The sequence below is a fragment of the Cervus elaphus genome, chromosome 10, assembly GCF_910594005.1.
Source record: "Cervus elaphus chromosome 10, mCerEla1.1, whole genome shotgun sequence".
NCBI classification, from domain to species: Eukaryota; Metazoa; Chordata; class Mammalia; order Artiodactyla; family Cervidae; genus Cervus; species Cervus elaphus.
In genome coordinates, this window is record NC_057824.1 from 31,542,155 (window position 1) to 31,562,726 (window position 20,572).

General features: G+C 48.4%; 1 protein-coding gene across 2 annotated transcripts in view; it reads left to right on the top strand.

Moving 5' to 3' along the window:
- VPS35L (VPS35 endosomal protein sorting factor like) overlaps positions 1–19,857 on the top strand; it is a 141,160-nt gene extending 121,303 nt beyond the window's left edge. For both annotated transcript variants that reach the window (XM_043914434.1, XM_043914433.1), the window contains 4 exons: positions 2,562–2,727; positions 11,994–12,112; positions 18,509–18,655; positions 19,307–19,857. In XM_043914434.1, the coding sequence (XP_043770369.1) occupies positions 2,562–2,727; positions 11,994–12,112; positions 18,509–18,655; positions 19,307–19,405 (531 nt within the window). In that variant the 3' untranslated portion in view covers positions 19,406–19,857. The remainder of the gene's footprint in view (positions 1–2,561; positions 2,728–11,993; positions 12,113–18,508; positions 18,656–19,306) is intronic.
- Positions 19,858–20,572: the final 715 nt, after the last annotated feature.

Genomic DNA, 20,572 nt, shown 5'->3' on the forward strand with positions numbered 1-20,572 from the left:
TTTCCAGGGCAGATCCTGAAATAAAATATATTTTGAGCATCCACATAGCGGAACAAAATAGCCTAGTTAGAAACAGCTGCTAGCAAAGAAAGGCAGTAGTAAGCTGCCAGCTGAGCCTGACTCTGGCAGTGGAAGGCGGACCACAGCGTGGGCAATTTCACTGTGTATCGTTTGAGGGATTCAGATTTTGGAGCATCATGTGTCTTCTTTGCTGCCGATACCGTAACAGCAATTCCTGTAGATGTTATCAGCTGTACAAATCATCTCACGCCCCTCCACCCTCATTCTTACCCACTGGAAGCATTTCTGCTATGTATCCACACTTTGGATTACGAAGCCATGAACTCCCACCCACCTCGGTTATCACACTAATACCCCAGGCCCGAATTTAAGAGAGCTGATTATGTGTAGGCCTTTCCCCAACTAGCCAGCTCCATAAAGTCTAGTTCGTGCCTAAGTCATCTGTAGAGAGACATTATAGAGTATTAGCACTTAGGAATGTCCGCTTTGGAGCCAGACTCCCAGGGCTCAAATCCTGGTTCCCCCATGTCCCGGCAGTGTGGCTCATTTCCCATCTATGAAGTGGGGTTGCGGAGGGGGACATAAAAGTATCTTTCTGAAACAGAGAAAAGCTATGGTAGCCATGATAGCTACCATAAAAGTTAGCTATTGTTTTTGCAGCCACCTCAGTACCTAGTACATGGAAGGTGCTCGAAAAATGTTATCCTTTCAACCATCACTTACCTACCGAGTGCCAGCTGTGTGCCCAGCACTGCCCCAGCAAGCAAAGACAGGAATAAGGACGCCTTTCACAGTGTGTCCTGGGGCCGTCCTAGAACTGTGTTATCAGCAAACACAGAAGATAAAGCACCTGCCCTCCTAGAGGTTATTAGGCCAGGATGCAAAAAAGATCAAGAGGTATTGTTGGGTAGTTCACTAACAGAGTAGATAAAATCGGATGCTGAGAACTGCTCTGAAAGTACGAGATGGGTGACTTGCCACAGGGACTAGGAGGAGGTTTCAGGGGCTCTGGATTGACGATCACAGGAGGAGCTAACGTGAGGTGAGGTACGGCAGCAGCCAGAGGAGCCCGCGTGGCCCAGTCTCGCAGATAAAGATTCCAGCAGGGAGAGCAGCAGAGCTGGGAGGCCAGAGCCCCCTTGGCCTATGCCTGCCCTCTGGGGCCTCCTCTGCCCTTCCATCTGGTCTGTGTGGGAAACTGGCCTCTGGGCACCGAGCTGTCAGAGCTTCCTTCCTACTGGCTTCCAGCTGACTCAGTCCTTGGGAGGCACCCACAGGGACTGCGAGCAGGAGGAGGCTTGTTGGGCCATGGATCGGCAGGGGCTTCGTTCTTCCACCCAGGGCTGTGTCCTCCAGCCACAGTTCCTTGTTCCCCACCGCGTGCTTTCCACCCGAGGATGGTACTGGCTTCTCTCTGTTGCCAGGCCCCGGCTGCCTCACTTTCCTCACTAATTGCCTTCATCCTGAGGATCCTTCATTAAAAGATCCTCATTTACCCCTTGGGAGTGTGCCCTCTGTGTCCTGCCAGGCCCTGAGCAGTCTAGCTGGTCCCAGGAGCAATAAAGGTGGTGCTGGGCTGAGTGAGGGGCAGGGTGCACCAGCTGGGTCAGTGGGGTGTTGGTGGCAGGAGCTGGGGGAGGGGGAGTCTTTGGAGAGTGTTCAGCAGGGGAGCCACAGCATCACCTGGACCTTTTTGGAACAGAATTGAAGCTGCTGACTATTTTTTTTGCATCCCAGCATTAATTCAGTTTAGCATCTGAGAAACACTGTTAGAAACTCTGTGTGACTATCTCTGAGGTTTTTCCTCTCCCAAGAGATGGGGCTTCCTCGGTAGCTCAGTGGAAAAGAATCCACTTGCAAATGCAGGAGACTCAGGAGATGCGGGTTTGACCCCTGGGTCGGGGAGATCCCCAGGAGGAGGACGTGGCAACCCACTCCAGTATCCTTGCCCGGAAAATCCCGTGGACAGAGTAGCCTGGGGAGCTGCAGTGCATGGGGTCACAGAGGGTTGAACACAGAGAGTTGAGCAATTGAGCACAGGCATGATCCCCCAAGAGAGGATCCTCAATTTAGCTGTTAATGTTGCTGAACGCCCTAAAGAGCAAGGCTGTGTTTAAAGTCGGTGCCTTTGGCGGTGACAGTGATCATTTGGGGCTTTACCCGAGGTAGGTGGCTTCTGTGCCATCTGCTGCGAGGCCTGCAACCCAGCTTTCATAGTTGGAAAAACAGGGCTTTTTACTGTTAGCACATGAGAGCAAGGTTGTAATTTTGGAAACAGGCCATTAAACTGACAGGTAGCTTTGCTTTCTCTTCTCGGATCCTAGGCTCTCAAACCTCGTCTCCCCAGATTCGTGTGCTGATTAGCAAGGTTAGCAGTGTCTTGCCGCCTTTCTCTCTATTGTTTAACCACAGCTGGTGCTTCAATTTCTCTATAGCTGCTAAAGGGAGGGACCTGGGTTTCTGTCTTGAGTTTTTTTTTTTTTTCTCCCTTCTGCTTCACATTTAGGATTATTTATTGTTTTGATTTGGTCCTCCACTAGGACCATCCTGAACACGGAGTCCTGTTTCTTGTTCGAGAGCTGCTCAACGTGGTCCAGGACTACGCCTGGGAGGAGAACAGTGATGAGAAAATCCGCATCTACACCTGCGTCCTGCACCTGCTGTCCGCCATGAGCCAGGAGACCTATCTCTACCACGTAGACAAAGGTAGCCGCGTGCCCTGCCAGACTGCGCTGTGCTTGAACTCCCGAGCGGCAATGCATGGTTTTCATTTTCTCTTGTGTTTTACCCACCAGGAACTTCTGGTCCAGGGTCTTGATAAATTTGTCCAATGTAAGAATTACCTGGGGCAACTCTTAAAAACACAGATTCCTGGGTCCCATCTATCTCTTCTAAATTAGATGGCCCAGGAAGAGACCTGAGAATTTGTGTCTCTCATGAGCATCCAAGGTCATTTTGACACACACATGAGTTTAGAGAAGCGCTCTTTCGGATCGGTGATGCCTTGTGTGTGCCACAGAATTTCTAGAACGGTGGTTACATATGCACATGTGTGACCTTCACCCCAGGCCTATTCCTTTCCAGTCTCACAGGGGTCCTGGCCTTAGAGCAGTTGCTTGGAGGAAGGAGATGGCCTTGTTACCCCCATGTGGAACCAGCCATTTTGAGCTTTCTGCTGCAGGTTTGGGGGCCACCTCTTCATGTCCTGGAGATAACATGGGACAGTCCCAATTCCAGACTGCCACCCATTGAGCCTCAGCATCTCCATACTTGTCAGAGCCTCAGTTCCTATTTTTGGTTTCCAAAAAAATGGCCCTACTGTTAAAAATGCTTTGGCCAATACATGTATACTTTAGGGTTTAAGCAACTATCTCTACACTTGGAAATTTTAGGGAATGGATTTGTGGTGCTGAGGGTGGCCTCCTGTCATAACTCTCAGGGGGTTCCTCTGGCTGGGATTTAGGGGCTGAGGTTTTGTAAGGACGTAACTTGGGGAGGCTGGTTAACGTTGGAGATGATAGTTCCCATGGTCTGAGCTCCTACTGCATGCCAGGTATGGCACCAGACTTGGTGGGCCTCTTTTCTCCTCTGATCCTGACAGTGTTGTGAGAAGAATGAGCATTTGTGTCCCCATTTTACATTTGAGCAAGGGGAGACTCCAAAAGACAACATGATTTTACCAACTGTGTGGTTTCCAGAGCTCAGGGCCAGTTGGTGCTGTGAGTGGAATTCACTGTGGCACATGCGTTATGCTGCGTCCTTGATTATGGAATAACAGTGTTTTAATTAAAGTATATGGTTGTATACGGGGGCTTCCCTGGTGGTTCAGTGGCAGTCTGCCTGCCTATGTAGGAGACGTGGATTTGACCCCTGAGTCAGGAAGATCCCCTGGAGAAGGAAATGGCAACCCACTCCAGTATTCTTGCCTGAGAAATCCCATGGATAGTAGAACCTGGTGGGCTGCAGTTCATGGGGTTGCAAAGAGTCAGACCCAAGTTAGCAACTAAACAACAGCAATGGTTGTATACACATACGGTAAGCCATAAAGCTGTGTAATGAATACACCTGGTAACCACCACCCAGATCAAGAAATCAAACATGACTAGCTCTCCAGAAGTTCCCTATATGCCCCCGTCCAGTCAGCACACCACTTTCCTCTCTACAGGTATACTGCTCTCCTGACTAATATTACAAAGTAGTTTGTTAGTTTTTTACTTTTCCATAAATGGACCCATTTAGCAAGCATTCTAAATGAGTGTCTGGCTTCTTTCACTCAGTGTTATGTCTGTGAGATTCTTCTGTGTTGTGTGTAGCTGTTGGTCATCCTTTTGCTTTGCTGCATAGTATTCCACTGTATGAATATACCAGAATTTATTCCTTCCCCTGTGGATGGAGTTATGGGCTGTTACGAGGAGTGCTGCTGTGATCATTCCTGAATATGTAACTCTCGGGGTTCATGTCTGTTGGGTTTATGCCTGGGGTGAAATTGCTGGCTTGTGGGATTTCCTTGTGTTCAGTTCTGGTAGGTACTGTCTCACAGTTTTCCAAAATATTTACACCAGTTTACACTCTCACCAGGCATGAGTGAGGTTTCCGTTTGTTTCCTTGATGTGGTCCATCTTGTTCATTTTGGTTGTTCCGATGACTGTAATTTTCATTTCTCTCATGGCTCATGAGGTTGAGCTTTTCTTGTATTTCTTGGCACTTTTATTTTCTCTCTTGTGAAAGGTTCCTGGAGGACTCAAAACAGTAGAGAGACTTTTGAGGACCAGATGCTGCCATGGAAGTTCGTCTGGAAATGCTGGGCCCTGTCAGAGGAGCAAGCCCTCTCCTCGATTTTTGCTTCCTTCAGCGGATTCACTGAATCCTCTCTCTGTAGAACACAGCAGGGTGGACTGTGGGAGCTGGAGCGCCAGCACAGGAGGAGTCTAGTTTTCTAGCTTTTAGAGATGAGAACAGAAGGGTGGGTTTTGTCTGCTGCCTTCTAGGCCCAGCTCTGTTCTCTCTGGATGCACAGTTGTGACCTGACAGTTGTCTTAGTAGGAGAGAGCGTCCTGGGGGGCCACACGAGGCCCACAAGATGGGGGCCCCATTTTCCTGTCTCTCTCGTATTGGAGGCAGCCTTTTTAGACAGTGTTAAACAAAGGTTCGAATTTTTGAAAAATTGGGGTCAGATTTTTTTTTTTCTTTTGCGTATGAAGGATGCCTAGGCTGTTTTCTTTCCAGATGAATAAGAAGAGAATGTTCTGAAATTACCTGGAGCCAAAACTCCTGTGCTTTCATGCGAGCGAATGAGAGAGCGTGCTTGCTGTGGAAAGGCAGGACACTCCTGACACTGATGTTTATGTATTTAACACGCAGATAGACATCTAGTTGGAAGAGTATGACCCAGGGGCCTGTGGGAGGTCATCGCAGCCCTTTCACTCCTCCACGTCGCCTGCCAGCCCTTGAAGCATTCAGGGTCGTGACCCCAAGGCCAGACAGATGCAGAGATCCTGGGCTATTTTTAATGGCCGTTTGCCAGGGATTTCATTTCTCCCCATTGCGAGCACCATGTCTGGACTCTCCAAGTGTTAGAACAGAAACAGAGGGAGGGAGAGAAGGGCAGAGTGGAGAGTCAGGAGCTACTCGGCCGGAGTGCAGAGCGGGTCCGAGTTCAGACGTGGCACTCTCAGCACTCCTGACCCCTTTTTTCACTTTCTCTGTGCATTTTCTACCTTCAGGGCTCAGCCTAGATCTCACTGATTCTGTAATTCCATCCCAAGCCTGGATTTTAGGATCTGGGGCCCCCAGGGTTGCTGTCTCCGGACCTGCAGTGCATCTGGTGGCGACCGTCCATTTGCTCACCTGCACCTCGTTATGGGCTGTGTGCTGTGTGAGGGCAGGGCCGGGTTGGCCCACCGCCCCCCACCAGGTCTCCAGCTCCTGGAACCTGGCGCAGAGCGGGTTCTCGCCCAGCCCGTGCTCTGTGTGTGTGAGCGGCCTGCTCCGAGCACACCTCTGGCCCCTCTGGGCAGGGTGCCTGCAGCTTGGGTGGCTGGCCACAGGCAGTCCCAGGCCTTCTGTCTTCTCCGCTGCTGCTGGGCTAACCTGAACGAGAGTAGGTTCCAGCTCCGAGTGAAGACGGGGAGTTTATGCCAGGAACTATCCTAGTCCTCAGCAGCAGGTGTGAGAAATTCCTTCACCAGCTGCAGTCTTGCCATCCCGCAAAATCTGATGGTGGTGAATGGCTGAATCAAATTCTTTCTCTTCTTACAAGAATAACTGCCGTCTTCCACATGATGGACCGTTGAGACACAGCAGCCAGAGCTGACTCTGAAATCCTAGCACGGTTGGTTGTCTGCAGCCCAGGGCAGTTCACTACCAACCTGTGTTTAGGTAATGGCTGCAGAGCCAGCAGCCGGCCCAGGACAGTCCCCACCAATGGGCAGTTCAGAACTGGAGTGGAGCTTTCATGAGGACAGAGAAGTGGGGAGAAAAGGACCAGCTGTTCTCCTTATTTGCAGGCAATATGTCTGCAGCCTGCTTACAAAAGGTTCAGCCAAAGAAATGGTATATATGTCTGTGTGTATGTGGGAGTGTGGAGAAGGGCAAGCGAGAGCTTCACAGCCCGGCAGGATGGCATCAAGTGATGCGGGCTGAGAGAGGCCGCTGTTCAGTGTCCTGTTACCCCACCGTTCTGCAGCCTGGACATTCAAGTAAGAATCTGGGGATACAAGGAGTTATTATTCTCGAAGTAGCAACCAGAAATGTACATGAAGCATCTCTGAAGTTACTTTACCAATTAGTTAATTACTGTATGCCTGTCCCTTTCCCCCAAAAATTCAAGACAGGTTACAGGAAATACATAAAATAATGAAATATAATTGTTTTTAATTGAAAAAATTGGTTCTTAGAAGTTATAAATTGGGAAATACATGGCTTTATATATCTGTGTGATATATATGGGGCTCCACTATGTATACTGTTCTGTCACTTTATTGATAGTGTATTATAAATATCTTTAAGTAGTAGTAGCAATAGTATAGTGCAGTATAGTACATGGTAGTTAACAACTATAGATCATATACTTTTATTGTCTTCATAATATTTTTTTTAATGCTAATACCACAGAACATTGAGTCAAAACTCTTGGTATACATTTCCATTGCTTCTCTTCTCACCTTTTTACACATTTATGATGAACATACATTAAACATATAATGAGCATTGTTCTCTATAAGGTGACAGTGACTATCACATACGTGCATCTTCGTGCACCTGGGGGATTATTTTCTTAGAGTGGGTTTTCCCGAGTCAAAGATCTGGCCTTTTTCTAAGACCTTTTTTTTTTTTTTGGAGTAAAATATATATAACATCAAGTTTACCATTTTGACTATTTTTAAATGGACAATTCCGTTTTATTAAGCATGTTTGCAGTGTTGTGCAACCATCACCATTATCCATTTTCAGAATTTTTTCATCCCCCCCAAACAACTCTGTACCCAGTGAACAGTAACTGCCGATCTCCCCCTCCCCCAGCCTCTGGTGACCTCTGTTCTACTTCCTGTCTTTATGAATCTGCCTCTTCTAGGTACTTCATACAAGTGGAGTCATACAGTAGATGTCCTTTTTTGTCTGGTACATTTCCCTTACCATAATGCTTTCAGAGTTTATCCTTATTGTAATATGTATTAGAATTTCATTCCTTCTTATGATTGGATAATATTCCATTGTACGGATCAACCACATTTTGCTTACCCATCATCCATCTGTGGATACTTGGGTTTCCACCTTTTGGCTCCTGTGAATAAGGTTGCTGTGAACATTCATGTACAAGTTTGTGTTTGAGTCTCTGCTTTCAATTCCTTTGAGCATATCTAGCATCAGGATTGCCGGATCCTGGGCAGTTCACTTTAACTTTCTGAGGAACCACTGAGCTTTTCCACAGCAGCTGTGCCATTTTACATCCCCACCAGCAGTGTACGAGGCTTCTGGTTTCTCCACGCCTTCATCAGTACTTCGTATCTTCCTTTTTGTGGTTGTTGTTGTTTTTAAATAATAGCAATCCTAATAGACGTGAAGTAGTACTAGATATTTGTTAAGGCTTTTCTTACTGATTTCCAAAACTATGCTACTCCCACCAGTGGCTTCCCCAGGCCTACATCAAAGCCGGGTATTCTTTCTCACCTTTGTTAATCTGATAGGTGATTTTTTTTTTTTTTTGAGTTCTTCTGTGGTGTTAGTTTTCTGTTCTTTGATTTCTAATGAAATCAAACTTTTTCCCATAAAATTATAGACCATTTAGATGTATATCTGATACATTGCCTATTAATGTATTTACCAATTTTCCTGTAAGTGACCCTAATAGGGGTCACTTTTTAAAAAGTTTAGAAGCCACCCCTGCACATTGTACCTTGAATTTTCTTCTCTTCATGGCCAGTGCCTGTTGAACGTGATCCCCTGGTTCTGTAGCCTGTTATCAGCAGTCCAGGGAAGAGTTCTGTGCAGACCCTGTCCTGTCGACAGCTGGTGACTTTGACCATGATGGGACTGTCCACTATGGCTCTTGTTCCCAGCCTCACCCATCTGCAAGCTAAACAGAGTGCCCTATGTCACCTCTTATTTGCATCACACAACCTCATGGGCTTTACTGTGATCACATATGTTTCATCCTTTTTGGATTTGTATATGCCTCTGAGATAGGATCCTTCTCACTGGGCCCTTTGATAGGGCCAGTGATGAGTCGGGCCGAGGAGAGCACAGCAGAGTGCATTCCGCCAGATGAGCTAAGCTGAACCGGTTTATTGAAAACATCTGTAAACCATGAACTGGGTTAGCACTGTGTGTACATGGCCATGTAAGCTCAGCCACACACAGCCCTCCCCACCCAGGCACTTGCATGGCTCTCCTTTGTCAGATGTCCCTGTGCCTGGCATGGTGGCCCAGATTTTAGGCCTCCATCAGATCAGAATGGATGGAGCTTCCCCCAGTGACTCAGTCAGTAAAGAATTGCAGGAGACACAGGTTCGATCCCTGGGTCTGGAAGATCCCCTGGAGGAGGGCATGACAACCCACTCTAGTATTCTTGCCTGGGAAATCCAATGGACAGAGAGCCATGCAGGCAGTTACAAAGAGTCAGACACGACTGAAGTGACTTGGCAGGCATGTACACATGGATCAGAAACATCTAAAAGCTGCCACTGCACTTCCCCTGTCCTTGGCTACATAGCACCAAGGGTGCTCCATGTACTAAGCACCAGCACTTGTTCACACGAGGTGGAAATAACCTTGCTCAGCCACATACATTTGGGAATTGGGGTGAAAGCTGTTAAAAGACGATCTGGCAAGAAGAAGGCTTGGGGGGAAAGAATTGACTCTGCAAGGCAGAGGTTGTGGTTTCATTACAGATGGTAAGACTTTGCAGCAGCCTGGCCCCACCCCCACCCCTACCCCCACCACAAAAGAAAGGAAAGAGAACAAATGAAGTGTCTGTAGGAGAGACCAACCAAACATGTCTGGTTGATCACACGATGAACTCCTGCTGAGGTGGAACAAGCAAAACAGCACATCCATTTATCAGTTCAGTTCAGTTGCTCAGTCGTGTCCGACTCTTTGCTACCCCATGGACTGCAGCATGCCAGGCTTCCCTGTCTGTCACCAACTCCCGGAGCCTACTCAAACTCATGTCCATCATGTCGGTGATGCCATCCAACCATCTCATCCTTTGTCCCCTTCTCCCCCACCTTCAGTCTTTCCCGGCATCAGGGTCTTTTCCAGTGAGTTGGTTCTTCACATCAGGTGGCCAAAGTATTGGAGTTTCAGCTTCAGCATCAGTCCTTCCAATGAATATTCAGGACTGATTTCCTGTAGGATTGACTGGTTGGATCTCCTTGTTGCCCAGGGGACTCTCAAGAGTCTTCTCCAACACCACAGTTCAAAAGCATCAATTCTTCAGTGCTCAGCTTTCTTTATAGTCCACCTCTCACATCCATACATGACTACTGGAAAAACCATAGCTTTGACTAGACAGACCTTTGTTGGCAAAGTAATGTCTCTGCTTTTTAATATGCTGCCTAGGTTGGTCATAGCTTTAATTCCAAGGAGCAAGCATCTTTTAATTTCATGGCTGTACACTGTTTATAATAGCCAGGACATGGAAGCAACCTAGATGCCCATCAGCAGATGAATGGATAAGGAAGCTGTGGTACATATACACCATGGAATATTACTCAGCCGTTAAAAAGAATTCATTTGAATCAGTCCTAATGAGATGGATGAAACTGGAGCCCATTATACAGAGTGTAGTAAGCCAGAAAGATAAAGAACATTACAGCATACTAACACATATATATGGAATTTAGAAAGATGGTAACGATAACCCTATTTGCAAAACAGAAAAAGAGACACAGAAATACAGAACAGACTTTTGAACTCTGTGGGAGAAGGTGAGGGTGGGATGTTTCGAAAGAACAGCATGTATACTATCTGTGGTGAAACAGATCACCAGCCCAGGTGGGATGCATGAGACAAGTGCTCGGGCCTGGTGCACTGGGAAGACCCAGAGGAATCGGGTGGAGAGGGAGGTGGGAGGGGGGATCGGGATGGGGAATACGTGTAAAATCTATGGCTGATTCATATCAATGTATGACAAAACCCACTGAAATGTTGTGAAGTAATTAGCCTCCAACTAATAAAAAAAATAATAATAAAATAAAAAAAAAAAGAAAAAAAAAATTTCATGGCTGTAGTCACCATCTGCAGTGATTTTGGAGCCCCCCAAAAATAAAGTCTCTCACTGTTTGTATTGTTTCCCCATCTTTTTGCCATGAAGTGATGGGACTGGATGCCATGATCTTAATTTTCTGAATGTTGAGTTTTAAGCCACCTTTTTCACTCTCCTCTTTGACTTTCAAGAGGCTCTTTAGTTCTTTGCTTTCTGCCATAAGGGTGGTGTCACCTGCGTATCTGAGGTTATTGTTATTTCTCCCGGCAGTCTTGATTCCAACTTGTGCTTCATCCATCCTGGCATTTTGCATGATGTACTCTGCATATAAGTTAAATAAGCAGGGTGACAATATATAGCCTTGACATACTCTTTTCCCGATTTGGAACCTGTTGTTCCATCTCCAGTTCTAACTGTTGGTTCTTGACCTGCGTACAGATTTCAGGAGGCAGGTCAGGTGGTCTGGTATTCCCATCTCTTGAAGAGTTTTCCACAGTTTGTTGTGACATCCATTTGTGCTGATTCGGAAATAGCTCCAAGAATCATTAAATGAAAAAAAACAACAACTGCAAAACAGCACCCTGTGGAGTCTCCCTCTCCTTCCTGACCCAGAGGTCATGCTTTGTGTAAAGGTCAACAGGAAAGAGGGAGAGGGAGGTCAAACAGGCTGTTCTTGCGTCTGGTCTTTCTATAGACAGCAGCTGTCACGGGAGGTGCCCAAGGAGAGAGGGGACTTTGGTGAGAAGATTCAGGTTTGCAGGAAGACATTAGAGGACCTTCCATGCCACCTGCAGGAGTTTTGAGGAGGAGCGACAGGACAGGGGGCTGGGGGCGGTGCTTAGCTTGAAAGGAGCCTCCCCCTTTGGGATCCTGGCCAGGGTGGGCTCTGAGCCTCCATGTGCCCATCCGTGCTCTCTTGCCCGTGCTGGTTATGAGGACCCTGCAGTAATGCCTGCGAAGCCCTGAGCCCAGCGCCTGGCACACGGTGCTCAGTATTGACAGCCATTCTCATGGTCACTGCAATGCTTGCTGTCCCCTCCATGCCAGGCCAGAGGGGACGGGTAGACTTCCATGCTCCTGCTGTTTGGTTCAGCCATCCGGAAGGCCAGGTATTTTCTCTGTGATTCCCAAGGGCCCAGGTCAGCAGGAGATGCTGGCCATTTCCATTTGCTCTCCCGTGCGTCCCTGCCACGTGCTGATACTGGTGCCTCGCGGCTGCCTCTCCCTGGCCTTGGGAATGTCTCACAGCCCTCGTTTCTTCCATCAGTCGACTCCAACGACAGCCTCTATGGGGGAGACGCCAAGTTTCTGGCTGAAAACAACAAGCTGTGCGAGACGGTGATGGCTCAGATCCTGGAGCATCTGAAAACCTTGGCCAAGGATGAGGTGGGTGCTCACTGCCCCCCCTACCCCCGCCACTTGCCCCAAAATCACAGGTTCCCAGGGTGCTTGGACACTGTTTTGTCCTGAGAGTAGTGTGCTTATGTGAAGACTGTTCATCGGGGGCCCCAGGGCCTTTGTTGCTGCCGTTTTCTCTGCCTGCACTGCGCCTCCCCACCCGGGGTTCCCCTGGCCACCCCGCTCATCATTATAGTCACAACTCAAGTACGTCCTCAGAGTGGCCTTCCCTGACCCCTGTCTCAAGCAGCCACGCCCTCCTGCATCCCTCTGAATCTCTGTGTGTGTCCCTGTGGCGCTTGGGCGTGCTCTGAAACACTGTGTGTGCGTGTTCACTTGTTAGTCACCTGCTGCCCCCACCAGAATGTAAGCTCCATGTGGCCAGGCCCTGGAGACCTGGGTCTTGGAGACCTGCCTGTGCCGGAGACGGGGTCCTGGGATCCCTCTGTCCCTCACCTCAGCATCCTCCCCTGAAATCTGGCATGCAGCGGGTGCTCAGCCTGAGCATGCTGAGTGATAATAGCCTGTACTTGCACACCTCAGCTCTTCGGACACCCTCAACAGGCCTATGATGTGTGTGCTGTTTTTATTCTCCTTCAACAGGAAAGAAAACCGAGGCTCAGAGAGGTTTCCAGAGCCCCCGGTTTCCTCTGGTTGTGACAGAACAGGGTTCCTGGCCCAGCCCCCAGGCCTGAATCCTTACCACTGCACTGCCCTCCTCAGTGAGGCCTTTCCGCTTATGGAAGTGGAAAGTGGCATGTGGTGTCACCCAGCCCCGGCAACAGGCTGTGCTTTCCTAGCTTTTCTGTTGTGTTTTTCTCTGCCTTGGCTGCGCATCGCGGCTTGCTAGTTCCCCAACCAGGGATTGAACCCACGCCCTTGACAGTGAAAGCTTGGAGTCCTAACCATTGGACCACCAGGGGATTCCCATTCCAGCCTCTCTTTTAATAAGTGTAGTGTGGAGAGCTTTGTATGCATTGTTTCAGCCGAGTCTCATGACCGTCCAGTGAGTGGGGACGGCTGTTACCCTTTATACCTTAGAGAAACTGATCCTAGAATGGCAGCTATGCAGTGTGGTCAAGACAATGTTCTAGACCCCATGCTCTGATCCCTGAATGTGTTCTTTTATCAGCTGTTGCCTTTTCAGAGTGGTTTTTCCCGTATTTTCCATATAGATAGATGGTTGATTAATTTCAAAATAATTTCCAAGTTATCCTACAGTCTAAATAACTACCTGGTATCCTTCCCCAGTATTCCAGTTTTGCAACTTCAGCTCAAACATGTGGGTGACAGATGGATCCCAGAAGCCCTGTCTTAGGCTTGTTGGGGATGGTTGTTCAGACATTAAGACTGATACCTGTTGTGTATTCAAGGTGGGGAGGTTGGCAGGGTAGCTCAGATGGTAAAGAATCTGCCTGCAATGCAGGAGACCTGGGTTCGATCCCTGGATTGAGAAGATCCCCTGAAGAAGGGAATGGTAACCCACTCCTGTGTTCTTGCTTGGAGAATTCCACGGACAGAGGAACCTGGGGTCACAAAGAGTCAGACACAACTGAGCAACTAACAAACACTTTCACTTCACTTTAGGTCAAAGCCAGTGCCTGACCTTTCCCTGTGTCCTTCCCCGGGACAGTTGTTGCCAGACTTTCTGCTTCTGTGTTCCCCCCTGCCATACCCCCTTCCCACCCCAAATCTTGTTCTTTGTCATTCCAAGCTGTCTGCTTGCATCTCTGAGCATTTCAATTTTTTAAAATCCCATCTAGCATGAGACAACCTGACACCTTGTTCCTGATCCCACCCTAGCAGATTCCTATTTTCTCTCACTGCCACTCACCCCCACCCCACTCCAGTTCCCTTTCCCAGACCCAGGACAGATTTCAGACTGCTTGGTTCCCAGCCCTCCCCTTCCTTCCACACACTTCCCCAGCTCCCTTTTTTCCAACCTGGAGTCTCACTTTCCTAGGATTTGCTTCTGTACCCCCATCCACCAAATCCTTTGAAGACAAAATAAGATCAAACTGGATTTTTAATTTATTTCTTATTCACGTCTAGGACTGTATAGCATGCCACCATTGCCCTTCCCGCCCTTCCCCACCCCAACACAAAGCCACAAGAATATTCTGTAGCTGTGAGTGCACACACACACAACATACATATATGTCCTGGGTTCTTATTCTCTCCAGGGTATTCAAGCAGGTCCGAGAAAGAGTGGAGCATTTTCCAGACTCCATTCCCCAGTGGCCACTACCAAGGTCAGGGGCACAGCGTAAAGGGCCAGCCTTAAGGTTAGCAGTCCAGAGGGCAGATGGAAAACCCAGAACCACTGCCACCCTGGGGGCCCCAAGTGCCTCCTAGAGCCCTCTCCAGGGATGGGAGGGTTGTAGGTGGGTCCCACTGACCTGGGACCCACGGGGTGCAGGGCTGCAGAACTCTGGGGGAATTCATGCATGGAGAGTGTTGGCTGTCAGTGGAGGGAGCAGCATTGGAACCCTAGTTAGAAGAGGTAACTCCCCTCCTCCAATCAGAAGGCCTTTTTTGAATGGTGTCAACTTGGTTTCTGCAGTTGGCGGCTTTCTGAGAGAGCCCTCACCACCCTGCAGAAGAAAGGGGAGTTCTTCACCTTCTGTCTGCACTGACCAAACTGGTCACGTCCCTTCTGCTCCCCTGCTCTGAAGGATCCTTAGCACCTTCCCAATCCCTGCAAACATGGGCCCTGGCTCTTGCTTCCTGCCAGAGCAGGGCTGTGTATTTAATTGAAAATGCCTTTCTTCACTCTGATGCCACAGGCTGGGTCTAATCAGAGGTGGCTGCTGACAGCATAAACGACCACAGTCTAGGACCTCCAGGCTCACAATAAAAATGAGCCCAGAGCCATATAACCTGCAACTATTTTAACTTGTCTCTTTTTCTTTTGGGGGAGGAGGCATTGATGGTGATAACAGCTGAAATACTTCTGAAGGAATAGCAGGGCTGGAATGTTTCCGAAGGACATTTCAACCCATATAAATACCAGGGATGCTCACTGAAAGTGTCTGTCCATATATGCACATTTATTGGGAAAAACATGGGTGGACCAAGCTAAGATGGAACACGTCATCCTTCATTTTAACAATGTGCTGTGAGATTCGGCACAGGCGGCCCTGGGGGGCAGAGGCTTCTAGAGCCTGGAGCAGGAGCGCTCTGAGCTCTCTCTGCTGTGGGGGAGCCAAGCTCGGCGCCGTGAAAGCCCTGCGCTGGCGCCCGAGCTGAGTGCCTCACCTCTCAGCACTGACTGGTGTCAGCCCTGCCTCCGAGCTGCCCTCCACCCGCACGTGAAGGAGCCAGCCGTGCTCTAGTCACGCGCTTCACGAAGCTGTTTGTTTGGGTGTGGTGAAGCTGGGAACCACGCCAGACCCTTACAACTTCCTGGAAGTGACAGTTCCCCTAGGCAAAGAATCAAAAGCAGCCCCTTTCTATTGAAAAGCTCTGTGGAGACTGGAGGGGCTTGAGGCCTGGGTTTGATTCTCTCCCGTGTTCACAGTTTCCTGGGTCTCTCTGCATGTCGGGCAGCCTGCCTGCTCATTCCCAGACCCTTCTCTAATGATTTCATTTTTAATGTTTTCATTTAAAACACATGCAAAACTGGGCTTGTAGGGTAAAATGCTTGAGAAGATACAGAACAGAGAAAAAGCCAGTGAGATGCTGTTTTCCTTGTTTGACTTTTTAAAACTCTGCCCTGCTTCCAGGAAATGTAGTTAAAAGGCACCTCTCAGAAGAATCTTATTTGAGCACTTTCTTTGAGGTTGGTCCTCTGGACCTGAGTAGAAGTCAGGGCCCTCGTTTCCAGGCATCTCCAGTTTAAAGGGAGAGCAGGATAGACTGGAACCCACTGGATGATCTCTGCCCGGTTCCCGGCAGGGGCAAGCTCATTGTCTGATTAAACAAAGGAGCCCAAAGTAGGCAGTGGTCAGCCAGTTAGTGATCTGCTGGCCAGGTGGTTGCCGCCTTCCCTCCACACCTGCAAGGTGGGGACCCGACAGCACGACCCCTCCCTTTGACGGCAGTGTTGTTCAGTTGGGTCAGCTGCTGCTGTGATGGTCACTGGTCCAGGCTGTTGCCAGGGCAGGCTCAATTTTGGGGGGCCTGAGTCTCTTCACTGTCACACGACACCCTCACCCAACTGCATTCTTAGCTGCCCCTTGGCAGTTTTATTGTCTTGCTTTTTTTCTCCACTAGATTTGAAATTCTCACCTGGGAGAGGGCGGCAGGAGGGGATGACTAAGTTGGCTCAGCAGTTAACACAGAGTCTGCTGCTCTGTAGGCGCCACACATGGAAGGATGGACAGTTAATAGGTTGTTTGAAGAAAGCAGGAAAAATATGTATTGTTCTAAACCACCTCAGACCATGCCTACTTCCCTGGATGAATCTGTAGCTGCACTGGGCAAATCTCTTGGCCTCTTCAGAGTTTGATCCCTGATCTGTGCTGTGCGCAGTCCTGTCGACTCTTTGCAACCCTGTGGACTGTAGCCCACCAGGCTCCTCTGTCCATGGAATTTTCCAGGCAAGAATACTGAAGTGGGTTGCCATTCCCTTCTTCAGGGGATCTTCCTTCCCGCCCCAGGGATCAAGCCTGCATCTGTTGCATCTCCTGCATTGACAGGTGGATTCTTCACCACTGCACCACCTGGGAAGCTCTTTGGATCCATAATGTGATGCTAGCCATGGGTCTTGGGGAACATCTTTTAATCTGGGTTGGGTGTGAATTGCACAGGCTCAGAACTGGACAACTGGAGCTCAGAGCCTCACTCTGCATTTGCTAGCTGCGGTCCTTGAAGAAGTTCCTGAAGTTCTGACCTCATCAGCAAGATGGGAATGTAGTGGTTTCCTGTTATGGCTTTGAGTCACCCCAAACTTTAAACCCCGTTTATTATCTCACAGTTTGGGAGGTCAGAAGTCAGTGTTGGCTGGGCCAGTTTCTGTGCTCCTGGTTTCCCAAGGCCGACATCAGGTGTTGACTGGCTGGGCTCTAACCAGGAGGCACTGGGAAGAATCTCCTTCCCAGCTCATTCGAGTTGGCCACCTCAGTTCTCCTAAAGGCCAGCAGTGGTGGGTCATGTCCCTCTCAAGCTTTGAATCTCTTTAGTCTCCCTTTCTGCAGCACCTTTCCTCTGCTTTCCTCTTCCGCTAACTTGTCTCTTCAGCCTGAGAAATGTCTCTGCTTTTTAGGGCTCTAATGATTAGACCGGGCCCACCCAATAATCTAGGATTATCTCCCTAAGGTCCATAACCTTAATTACACCTGCAAAGTCTTTTCACAGTAGCACCTAGATTACTGTTTGAATAACCAGGGGGTGGGATCCTGGAGGACAGCTCTAGAATCCTACCTACCTACAAAGAGTTGTTGTAAAGATGAAGTAAGTTGTGTAAAGCACGGAGCTCATGCCTGGCACAGTGCAGGGCCCTGTACCCCACACTGTGCAAAGCAGACCCTCAAGGCTCCTGACAGCACTGATGTTTGCCAAGAGCACCCAGCAAAGGCCCGGGCGTCAGCTCTCAAGGGCCCACACAGACCTGTGATCTGACTTGGTCCTTGCTCAGGCCCACCTGCTGACTTGGGCCTTCCCAGGTGCCTCTGTTTACCTTTGGGAGCTGGCATCCTTTGTCCTGGGCCTGCTGCGTTTTGGAGATTTAGTTTCCCTTTTTCCTTTCCTATTTAAAGCCGGAGTTCAGGCTTGGTCTCCTCTGATAGTTTGGTTAGATTTTCCTTGTTGGAGTACCTCTCACATCAGATCATTGAGCAAGAGGGGAAGGATCTGGTGTTAAGCATCTCCAGTGGTTCTTGTGGGCTTTCCTGGTGACTTAGACAGTAAAAAATCTGCCTGCAGTGCTAGAGACCCAGGTTTGATCCCTGGGTCGGGAAAATCCCCTGGAAAAGGGAATGGCAACCCACTCTAGTATTCTTGCCTGTTCTTATAAGTGTTCACAGGGAGCTGAGGTCTCTTGTCTTTATTCCTGGCAGCCAGAGAGTAGGAATAATGACAGGAACTTTGGTGGCTTGAGGACACATCTGTGAGAGACCTGTTTCACCTCTGGTACTGGCATTAAAGCAAGAAGGCCGGTCTCTGCTGGCCTATGTCATTATCCCACTGAGCACCGAGTCCCATGAGACCATCACTGCCTTCTGCTTGCACTCCATGAGTAATGCCCCACACAGCATCTCGTTCTTAGTCTCACTTACCCTGCGAGCTGGTATTACCTTAATTCTTCTACAGATGAAGCCAGGAGGTTAAGCAGCTCGCCCTGCAGAAGATCCATGGCAGAGCTGGCCTTGGCACCTCAGGCAGCGTCAATGCTGGGGCGAGTCTGAGCCAGTGCCAGAGAGTAACCTCTTTTTTCCTTTTCAGGCCTTAAAGCGCCAGAGCTCTTTGGGCCTTTCGTTCTTTAACAGCATCTTGGCCCACGGGGACCTGCGCAACAACAGGCTCAACCAGCTGTCCGTCAGCCTGTGGCACCTGGCACAGAGGCACGGCTGTGTGGACACCAGGACCATGGTGAGGCGCGGGGCGGGGCGGGCGGCCCTCAGCAGCCAGCGGGCACGGCTGTCCCGGCCAGTGACGCAAGCCCGCTGGCCCAGCACGGGCGGTCTCGGGGCAGCCCCCGCCTCCCCTTCCAGGAAGGTGCCAGGCCCTACAAAGGACAAACGGCTCTCCATACCTACAGGTTCAGCACCCTCAGATTCAACCAACCACGGCTCAGAAATATCCAGGGGAAAAAGCTCCAGAAAGTTTCCAAAACCTGAATTGGTCGTGTATCTGCAACTACTGACGTAGTATTTATAGTAGGGATTATAAATAACCTGGAGATGATTTCAGTATACTGGAGGGTGTATGAAGGTTACATGGAAATACTACACCAATTTCTATAAAGGATTGTGTACCCTTGGTTTGGTATCAGCTGAGGATCCTAGCACCAAGGGACCACTGAGTTACGGTATTAATTCCCTGTAAATAAGAGCTGCATGTATGAAAACATTAGTAATTCTTGATTTTAAGAGCAAGTTGTAATCTAAGGAGTCTTATTTAAAAGCTGCTGGCTTCTTCGCCTCTCTAAGAAAAAAAGCTTAAGTTCACAATATGGCTGATTTGTCAGAGCCTTGAGAACTATGAACCACAAAGGAAACAAGTCTTTCTCTTTCCTCCTAGGTAAAAACTCTGGAATACATCAAGAAGCAGAGCAAGCAGCCCGACATGGGGCATCTGACTGAGCTGGCCCTCAGGCTCCCTCTGCAGACAAGGACCTGACTCCAGGGTCTCTGATGCCAATCCAGAAAAGACCTGTTTTGTATTTTTGTTTTCATTTTTACACACATACAGATTGGTTTCTCTGCTGTTCTGCCAGTGAAGTGAAGTGGGAGCTGTCAAGAGTATTCGAATCTATTCCTGCTCACTGAGCGCGGCATCTGTTTCTTTGCACAACTGGCCTTCAGATGGGCCTTTAGAGAAAAACAGAGGATGCAAGTAACATCTCTCTTTTCGGGAAGGTTTAATTGAAAGTTAATTGAAAAAATAACCTTGAAAAGCAGTCCACTTTGAAAGTCACTGTGCCCTTTCCCCGATTTGCTTTATGTCAAAACCGGCTCTTGATTGGATTTTAAATATGCTTATAGATTAAAGGAGGAAAACAAGTCAGATTTAAGATTCTTTGGGGCTTCAATGGAAAATATACTGTAACTGAATAAACCTCCCTGAAGGAATATTTATGTTCATGACTGTTCATTTAATTACCACTGACTCTCACTCGTCCAGAAGAGAATGTGTCTAAACATCCTCAGTATGTGTCTAAACATACTGTCTGGTTTTCTTGCAGCCCTAACCCTAAACAGCATGTGATTCAGTCTGCTTTTTTTACTAGTTTGATGGAGTTTGATTCTTGTATTACCGCTAATGAGCTTCCACCGACATTTTATTTTGAATCAGTAAGATCATGAATATTGGTGGTAGTGGTGACTCACAGCCTAGAACCTTTGTGTAGGAAAATGCATCCAAGCTGTGGATTAAAAGTGCCCCCAAACCATTGTATTTTTGGAAGGTATCCACTGAGCAGACTACATTTCACTTCTACTCTGTGAAAAGCCTGATTACAGTTTGCACAGAAGTAGCTAAAATAATTTTTAAAAATTTATATAAACTCATGTTTTAACTGAATAGTTTGGGACCAAGAACATGCTGTGAATTTTCTGCCAGCTTAACAGTGACCCTCACCCCACCCCCAACCCAAGAATTCTGCTGAGAAAATGGCCTCCAGTGAAGAGCGGCGTGTACTGAAGAAAACCCATTGAGAAGGCATGGTGGCAGTGCTCAAATGTTCCCAAGTGGCCTTTATTACACAAGATTATTCCATTAAAATCATCTCCTATACCACTTTTACTATATGATACTGTTCATATGAAAGTCAATTGGCAAATTCAA